This window comes from Schistocerca serialis, unplaced genomic scaffold, assembly GCF_023864345.2.
Source record: "Schistocerca serialis cubense isolate TAMUIC-IGC-003099 unplaced genomic scaffold, iqSchSeri2.2 HiC_scaffold_16, whole genome shotgun sequence".
NCBI lineage: Eukaryota > Metazoa > Arthropoda > Insecta > Orthoptera > Acrididae > Schistocerca > Schistocerca serialis.
Genome location: NW_026047719.1, coordinates 157,123 through 166,438, shown reverse-complemented (window position 1 = coordinate 166,438; position 9,316 = coordinate 157,123). Strand labels below are relative to the sequence as shown.

At 63.1% G+C, this 9,316-nt stretch overlaps 1 protein-coding gene across 1 annotated transcript; it reads right to left on the bottom strand.

Moving 5' to 3' along the window:
* Positions 1 to 5,807: 5,807 nt before the first annotated feature.
* On the bottom strand, positions 5,808 to 7,809 carry LOC126443575 (uncharacterized). The gene is made up of 2 exons (XM_050090956.1): positions 6,845 to 7,809; positions 5,808 to 6,267 (listed from the first exon to the last, which is right to left on the bottom strand). Exons 1-2 carry the CDS (start codon positions 7,807 to 7,809, stop codon positions 5,808 to 5,810), a joined length of 1,425 nt encoding a protein of 474 aa, XP_049946913.1.
* Between the last annotated feature and the right edge of the window lie 1,507 nt (positions 7,810 to 9,316).

Below are 9,316 nucleotides of genomic sequence, written 5' to 3'. Positions count from 1 at the left end.
GTGGTTGGATTGCGGGGGTCGGTGGCGGGTGTGGGCGGCGGTAGCGGTAAGCGGTGTTGTTGTTGTCGTGGTTGATTGTCGCCGTGTTTGTGGCGGCGGCCGACGGTTGGTTTTCTGTCACGTTGTTTAGTTTGAATACGTTGGTTGGCTTGCCTGCGTTCGTTCTTCTCGGATGTCTGTCTTGTCGAGTCGTGTCTGGTCTTTGTTTTGTTTTGTTCCTTTGTGTGTGTGTGTGTGTTATGTTTTGCAACGGGGGGCACGTTGAGATGCGGAAGGAGTCGGCGGGGATTTCGGTGGCGTGTAGAGGGAGCGAGCGCGCCTGCCTGGCCGTTGGCCGTCGGAGTGGAGTGCGGGTTTTTTTTGTTTTCGAAACGAAAGCGGCGGCCGGCCAGCCACCCGTGCGGTGTGACGTCGGCCGTTGGGTATTGTGCGCTTTGAGCGCCGGGGAGGGATGATGTGTGATTGTTGCGCGCCGCTAGCAGGCAGGCAGAGTGAGCGGGTGTGGCGGACGGACGGGAAGTGGTGGTTTTTGTTTTTGGGTTGCGGGGCGAGAGGCAGGCGACCGACAAAGTTTGCTCGCGACGGAGAGATGTTAGTGGCCCTGAAAAGGGCCGTTTTTTGTTTGTGCGGTGCGGTGCCGCGGCGCGGTTTAGGCGCGCTCGCCGCGGATGCGGCGCGCGAGCTGGATGTCCTTGGGCATGATGGTGACGCGCTTGGCGTGGATTGCGCACAGGTTGGTGTCTTCGAAGAGGCCGACGAGGTAGGCCTCGCTGGCCTCCTGCAGGGCCATGACTGCGGAGCTCTGGAAGCGCAGGTCGGTCTTGAAGTCCTGGGCGATCTCGCGCACTAGGCGCTGGAATGGCAGCTTGCGGATGAGCAGCTCTGTGCTCTTCTGGTAGCGCCTGATTTCTCGCAGGGCGACGGTGCCCGGCCTGTAGCGGTGGGGCTTCTTGACGCCTCCGGTGGCGGGCGCGCTCTTCCTCGCCGCCTTGGTGGCGAGCTGTTTGCGCGGCGCCTTTCCGCCGGTGGACTTGCGGGCCGTTTGCTTTGTGCGGGCCATGGCGGTAGCGGTAGCGGTAGCGGTAGCGGAGCGGCGTGCGTGGAGGTTAGGTGCGGCGCGGCGTCCGGTGCTGCCTTGACAACGGGCCCGCGCGCCTCCGTGCTGCGCTTATATGCCCTCGGTTGCGCGTGGTGGGGGGAGGGCGGGCCAGAGTCTATATAGGGGGGCGGCGGGCGCGCTGGGCGCAGACCGTAGCCGACTCGCCAGCCGCTGCAGCTGCTGTTTGTGCACGTTTTGCTTTGCCCGAGGAAGGAAGGATGACAGGCCGCGGCAAGGGAGGAAAGGGGCTCGGCAAGGGTGGCGCCAAGCGGCACCGCAAGGTGTTGCGCGACAACATCCAGGGCATCACGAAGCCCGCCATCCGCCGCCTGGCTCGCAGGGGCGGCGTGAAGCGCATCTCTGGTCTGATCTACGAGGAGACCCGCGGGGTGCTGAAGGTGTTCCTGGAGAACGTGATCCGCGACGCGGTGACGTACACTGAGCACGCCAAGCGCAAGACTGTGACGGCCATGGACGTGGTGTACGCCCTGAAGAGGCAGGGGCGCACCCTGTACGGTTTCGGCGGTTAGGCTGCGTCGCAGCGGGCGCTGGCCTTCCCGCGGCCGTGCTTGTGGGTGGGAGAGACTAGAAAACGGCCCTTTTCAGGGCCACCACACTGTTCGGAAGTTGAAAAGTGCGAAAGAGTCTGTGTTGTTGCTGCGTGTGTGCGCTGTGTTGTTTGTTTGTTTGTTTCCGTGTTTGAGCGACGTGATGTGACTGGGAGGGGAGAAGGAAAGGAAACGTGTCATGTGGCTGGCTGTGTGTGGAGCTGCTTCGTTTGTGTGTCGTTGTATCGATCGCGACGGAGATGGCGGGCTGTGTGTTGTTGTGCGAGAGGCGGTGATTATTTGCTTGCGTGGTTTGGCTCTGTGTGTTTGTTTGCGGCGGCGTTGGGGTTTCCGAGGCAAGGCGGCCGGATCAGCTGTTTCGTTCGTGTCGACGGCCGTTGCGCGCGGGAGTGGAGGGCGGTGTGTCGACACGCCTCCCTTTAACAATGGTCATTATTGCTGCCGTTGTCGGTTTGGAAGGCGACTGCGACCGTGCAAAATGTGTGTGTGTGTGTTGGGCCACACGGGCTGTGTGGACGACAAGATGGCGGACGTGCGCCGGCGGCGGCTGTGCTGTGACAGTGCAAAGTTAAAACAAAACAAGGTGCGGCGAGGACGACTGAAATTTTGCTTTGGACGTAGGTTTGTGTGGTGGCCCTGAAAAGGGCCGATTGTTGTGGGCCGAGCCGAGCCGGCAAAGCGCGTTGCGTGCAGGGGAGCACGCGGCGCTGCGATTGCCTGGCCTCCTTTAGGCCTTCTTCTCGGTCTTCTTTGGCAGCAGGACGGCCTGGATGTTGGGCAGGACACCACCCTGTGCGATGGTGACGCCCGACAGGAGCTTGTTGAGCTCCTCGTCGTTGCGGATGGCAAGCTGCAGGTGGCGCGGGATGATGCGCGTCTTCTTGTTGTCGCGGGCCGCGTTTCCGGCCAGCTCGAGCACCTCAGCCGCGAGGTACTCCATGACGGCGGCGAGGTAGACGGGCGCCCCGGCGCCGACGCGCTCTGCGTAGTTTCCCTTGCGCAGGAGGCGGTGGATTCTGCCGACCGGGAACTGGAGCCCAGCCCTGCTTGAGCGGGACTTTGACTTGCCCTTGACTTTGCCTCCCTTTCCGCGTCCGGACATGGCGATGGGCTAGCGACGGTGCACACGAAACGGAAACGAAAACGACCGGTGCGAGCGGCAGCGAGTCGAGCAGCGGAGTGCGTGCCGGCGCACTCACTCACTCACTGTAAAAACACTGGCAACATCTGCCAGGTGTGGAGGCAGGGTAAGCAGCGTAGCTGCTGTTCCTGCATGAACCTCTCTTTTGACTATGATAACCTAACTCCTTGGATTTTCCTCAGGGAGCGCCTCTGACTAGGGAGGCGCTCTATGTGGCGTCATCGCCTTCGAGGGAGTTTGTTTACTCCCGCAGGAGATCGGGCCAACGTGTAGTCGGCCTGTGGTGGACCTGGCGGCCCAGCCCACGAATCAGGCGGCTGCCAGAGTGTTCTGCAGCGTTGTAGAACCCTCTGGCGATGTGCCGGAAGCGGTCCCGCAGTAGCGGGACGCCTGCTTCCTCGTGCAGTAGCCTCGTAGGATAGCGAGGCGGCTTATGAAGGGCTAGGCGCAGCGCCCTGTTTTGTATGCGCTGAAGCACCGCGATGTGTGTGGCGGCAGCGTTGCCCCACACCACGGCGGCATACTCTAGTATCGGCCGTACCAGGGCCAGATACAGAGTGAGGCCGTGTCTTGGCGGGAGTGTGGAGGAGGGGTTGAGCAGCGGGTACAGCGCACGAAGTCGCCCCACTGCTCGTCCCCTGACGTCACGGACGTGGGGGAGCCACGTCAGGCGGCGATCGAGCGTCACCCCGAGGTACTTTCCTGTCCGCAACCATGGAATGGGGCCTCCCATGATCGTGACTGGCTGCAGGTTCGGAGGTAGCCTTTTCCTGCTGAAGACAATGGCCTGGCTCTTTGCAGCATTAAATTTTAGTCGCCATTTGGTGGACCAGGCCCCCAGGACGTCACATCCGAGCTGGAGGCGACGGCGCATCTCGGCCGCGTTCATGCTGCGGGTGAACAGCGCTGTGTCGTCAGCATAAAGTGCTAACTCCACGCGTGCCACCCGCGGAGCGTCGGCTGTGTAGAGGGAGTACAGCAGGGGGCCGAGTACCGACCCCTGTGGCACTCCCGCGCGGATCTGTCTATCTGTGGAGATGCCACCGTCTGCTCGGACGTGGAAAGTTCGTCCCGAGAGATACGAGCGCAGCAGGACCACGTGTGACGTCGGTACCCCGTGTGCAAAGAGTTTGTACACGAGGCCGTCGTGCCACACGCAGTCGAAGGCCTTGGAGACATCTAGAAGCACCGCCCCGAGGTACTCCCGCGTCTCCAGCGCTCGCATCGCCTGCTCCACCAGGCGCAGCAGCTGTTGGCTGGTGGAATGGCCGCTCCGAAACCCAAATTGCTCCTCCGGGATGAGTTGCTGCTCCGTGGCGTGGCGGAGCAGCCGCCCCACGTACAGCCGCTCAAATACTTTTGAGAGGGACGGGAGCAAGCTGATCGGCCTGTAATTCGCTGCCTGGCGGGGGTCCTTCCCGCTCTTTGGTATGGCGATGACTTCCGCGTGTTTCCACGCGGAAGGGTAGGTGCCAGTGCGAAGAATGCTGTTAAAGATGTCCGCCAGAGTCTGGTGTATCTCCGGCGGCAGCATCTTCAGCAGACTGTTGGTAACCCCGTCCGAGCCACCCGCCTTTTTGGGGTTGAGGCGACGGAGTTGCAGGTCTACTTCCTCCGCCGATATCTCCTCGATCTCGTCGTCGTCGGCCCGCGCAGCGAGGAAGACCGGCAGGCGGTCCTCCACCATGCGGACGTGGTCGACGTCGACGACGCCTTCGGCGGGTTGGAAGTTCTCCGCGAATGTGTCTGCGAGGACACTCGCCTTTGTATCTGGCTCGCAGACGACGTTTCCCCCCACATGGAGAGGCGGAACGCGTTGGTGTCTCCGGAGGAAGCGCTTGGCGGTCCGCCATGCGCTGCCGTCTGTTGTCGTGAGGGTAGCCACCAGGCCCGCCCAGTCTCGGTTTCTATGGTCTTCAATGGCTGCCCGAATCTCACGCCGCGCCCTGTTGAGGCGGCGTTTCGTTTCCGGCAGCCGTGTGAGTTGCCACTCCCGAAAGAGGCGATTCTTGTCAGTGATCGCCTCCAGGATGTGCGGGGGGAGTTGGCGAGACATCTCGCGCGGCCGTCCTGGCTGCCTGGGGGTGGCCACCTCTGCGGCCGCGAGTGTGTGGCGCGTGAGGAAGTTCAGTGCCCCGTCCGCGCCTTCCACGTACGGGTCAGGCGCTCCCTCGAGGCGGTCTAAGACCTCCGCTCGGAAGCGCGCCTCGTCGATGCCGCGGAAGTTGCGGCGGGCGGGAGGCAGGGACGCGCCGATGACGTCCATGTCGAAGACTACCGGGAGGTGGTCGGACGACAGGGCGTTACGGACGGTGGCAGATGTGAAGTGCCCGACACCTTTCAGTACCGCGATGTCGAGCACGTCAGACTGGCCTCGGTTGGGAAATACCGTATGATCATAAGGCCCCAGCACAATCGCGCCATGCCGTTGCGTGGCGCGGAGGAGGCGGCGGCCACTGGCGTTGGTGAGGCGGGAGTTCCACTGCGTGTGCTTAGCGTTAAGGTCACCCGCAATGAAAATCTTCCCTCGCAACGCCAGTAGGACATCGAAGTCAGCCTCCTGGAGCAGTCCCCTCGGCGGCCTGTAGACCGCGACGAAGGTGATCACCCCTGCCGTAGTGGTAACAGCCACCCCAGTGGCTTCCACAGCGGCAAGGGGCGGAAGCTGGACTTCGTGGTGTTTTAGGGAGGCCCTGATGTAAACGGCCGTCCCTCCGCCGTGGGTCAGCCTGTCGGTGCGGTAACACCGGTAGTTGGCCACATTAACATGCACCCCAGGCTTCAGGAAGGTCTCGCACACGAGGCAGACATCTATTGCCTCGTCGCGCAAGAACTCCCTGAATTCCCCTTGCTGTGGGTACAGACTGTTCGCGTTAAACGCGCAGATTGTGAGGCCGTGGACATGGTTGTTATCCATGGCGGGGTTGGGGAACTACGCCGACCTGGAGGGCCGCCGTGACTGCGGTGACGAGCACCGGCAGTTGCTCGAGCACCTGGCTCAACGATCGCAGAAGCGATCGGAGCTCAGCTGCTGCTTCTGGTGCAGAGGAGACGCCGGATGTCGCTGGGGCGACCTCCGCCACAGGGGCGGTTGGCTGGGGCCTCTCTGGTGGCGTTGACTGCCGCGGGGTGACAGTGTCCGGCTGCAGCCGTGGCGCAGCGCGGGCTGGTTGCCGCTGCTGCGGCGGAGTGTCGGTGACAGTCTGTTGCGCTGCGGCACGGGTGGCACGCCCTGCGCGCCGGCGACGCCTGCGTGGACGGGCAGCCCGCGCGTCAGGCGCGGCCACGAGAGCTGCTGCCCTCTCGGGCGGAGCCGTGGAAGGCGCAGACGTCTGCTGTAACTCTCCATCGTGATGGCCCGAGCGCTGTAGCCCGCTCTTGGTGGCGGCAGCGAAGCTGGTGGTAGGGTGCACCTTTCTAGAAGGAGCACCTCTGCCTCGCTGCTGGTTCCGGCCCCTCTGGAAGGCCGTGCAGCCTCTGTAGCAGGCTACGTGCGGCCCGCCGCAGTTGCAGCAGGTCGGCTTGTCCTCGCGGGGGAGTCCGCAAGATCGGCTCTCATGCTGTCCCGCGCACTTGACGCAGCGGGGGGGCATGGAGCAGTACCTTGAGACATGGTCTAGCCGCTGACAGGAGAAACATTGGGCCCTTTTCCCCTTGGCCCTAAGCGGTTCGACCTCGACCTTGACACGGCCGACCCGCTGTACCTGGAAGATCTTTCGATTTTCCAGGTTGTCGACTAGGACAACTTGGTACAGCGGCATGTCGCGGTGGGTCCTGGGAGACTTCATCAGGCCTGTGGACCTGATGCCGAATCCCATGTCCTCGAGCTCCTCGCGGAGGTAGTCCGCCCCAAACTTGAGAGGAAGGTGGCGGAATACCACCTTCAGGAGTTTGAGCGGCTCAGAGGGGTGTGTGAAGCAATGGAGGCCTTCCTTGCAGATGGCGTCCATCACCGCACGGTATTCCTCGTGTGACGTGACCGTGACCTTGTAGAGGTCGCGGCCGGCAGACTTGAGGGTGGTTGACGCGGCCAACCTGACGAGCTTTTGCTCGAAGTTTCTGTACTCGCCGTCCCATTGGACGACGATGGGTGGTGGGGGCGGCGGCTTCCTCTGTGGCGGCGCCAGGGGCGCCTCGTCGTCCTCCATCTCATCTACGTTCGCCCCTGCGAACGCATTTGTGGTCGGCAGCGGCTGCGGTGGCTGCAGTGCGGCAGCCTTGGCGGTGTGCCTCCTAGGTGGGGCAACAAAGCCGTCCTCATCAGGCTGCCTGGCGGCAGCGACTGTCGCAGTGGGCTGCTGCGTCCTCGTTGGGTGTGGTGCCTTGGCGGCACTAGCACCAGCCCTCCCAGCAGCTGCAGCGGCAGCGCGGGAGGCTCTGGGTGCCTTCTTCCTCGGCCTTGCAGAGTCAGAGGTCGAGGAGTGTGTGTCTGAGTCGTCGTGTGTCACGGCCCGGCGCTTCCTGGGCGCACGGGCGTCGTCATGGTCTGCATCACGACTTTCTGCCTCGGCGATTGCCTCGGCAAGGTTCGCGTCTGGGAGGTCGATGACCTCCATCTCAGTAGCCTCTTGCGCTGTCTTAGCGCCCGTCCAGACCGCAGGGATGTCCCCAGCGCAGGACGGCGCGTCTACTAGCGAGACAAGGGGTTCTTCCTGTTGCATCGGGGCCAGTGGGGCAACCGGGGGAGCATCGACCTCTTGGGTGGTCGAGTCCAGCGGCGCAACTCCCTTCGAGGCCGCCGTCGCCGGGACCGCAATTTTTTGCGGTGCGACCGGCGAGGCTCTCGGTGGCACGCCCGATTCTTGCTTCCCCGAGCTCGGTAGTGCAGCGGCTTTCCGGATATTTCCGGAGGTAATCATGGTCGCCAAGTCGTCATCTCGACCGGGGTAAGAGCCCCCGTGAGCGATCTTGTTCATGAGGATGAACTCTCGGTCACGGTGGTTCGAGTCAGCGGTGGGCAGGTATGCCTGGTCAGCGTCACTAGTCGTTTGTCGGTCCATAGGGCAGTTGTGTGGTAGGTAGGATAGATGGTCGTCTCTACTCTAGTGACCGCGGACTTGTCCCACGTGAAGGGGGTCCTGGCTCACGTCGTGCCCTAACGGTCCCTAGGCGCGGCACAAATCGATTACTGAATCGATTTGATTCGCAGCCGGTAACGAGGAGTGCACGACAATTTCGCCGCTGACACACTCGCAAGCGAGTAGTCAGCAGTGGGGATTCGCGGCAGCTTCCGTAGCACACTCGCCAGTGACCACGTGCCTTAACAAAGGCGCGAGGACAATGACGCGCGCGAACAAAAGCGCCAGCGACACAAAGCGGAGCGGCGAGCCAGAGCGTCCTCTCGCTGCGGCGGCTCAGCGCGCTGTCGCGTGCGTGCGTGCCGGCGCAGCCGGGGTGGGGGTGCTTTATGGGCTCGGGTGCGGCGGCCGGTTGCGCGCGCGCCCCATTGGTCGGCGGCCGCAACAGGGCGAGCTGGTAAAGGTGCGGCGGCGGCTGGCGGCGGACAATGACGCGCGCGAACAAAAGCGCCAGCGACACAAAGCGGAGCGGCGAGCCAGAGCGTCCTCTCGCTGCGGCGGCTCAGCGCGCTGTCGCGTGCGTGCGTGCCGGCGCAGCCGGGGTGGGGGTGCTTTATGGGCTCGGGTGCGGCGGCCGGTTGCGCGCGCGCCCCATTGGTCGGCGGCCGCAACAGGGCGAGCTGGTAAAGGTGCGGCGGCGGCTGGCGGCGGGTGCCACTGTGTGGGGAGACGCTGACTAGAGCGGAGCGCTTGCTACTGGTGTTGCTGCTGCCGTACGTTGGTTCGAGATGCCGCCCAAGACTAGCGGGAAGGCCGCCAAGAAGGCTGGCAAGGCGCAGAAGAACATTTCGAAGGGCGACAAGAAGAAGAAGCGCAAGAGGAAGGAGAGCTATGCCATCTACATCTACAAGGTGCTGAAGCAGGTGCACCCTGACACGGGCATCTCGTCGAAGGCGATGAGCATCATGAACAGCTTCGTGAACGACATTTTCGAGCGCATTGCGGCCGAGGCTTCTCGCCTGGCGCACTACAACAAGCGCTCGACCATCACGTCCCGCGAGATCCAGACCGCTGTGCGGCTGTTGCTGCCTGGCGAGCTGGCCAAGCACGCCGTGAGCGAGGGCACGAAGGCGGTGACCAAGTACACGAGCTCCAAGTAAGGAGGTGGCTCTGGAATGGAAGGAAGGATGGAGAAGGCTCCTCCGTTGCGAGAGCGGCAAAACGGCCCTTTTCAGGGCCACCAACTTGCCTTTTGCGGGAAGGGCGGAATTGTTGTTGTTGTTTGTGTGGACGGCTGTGATGTATGTGTGCATTTTGATTGTGGGTGGGGGGGCGCGTCAAAGCGTGTTGCGCGGGGTACGGCCACGAGGTTGGTCGCCGTGGCGTGGAATGGTGGCACGCCTCGTTGGCGTGGTTTTTGACCCATTGGTGTTGTTGGTGTGTGTGTGTGTGTGTGTGTGTGTGTGTGTGTGTGTGTGTGTGTGTGTGT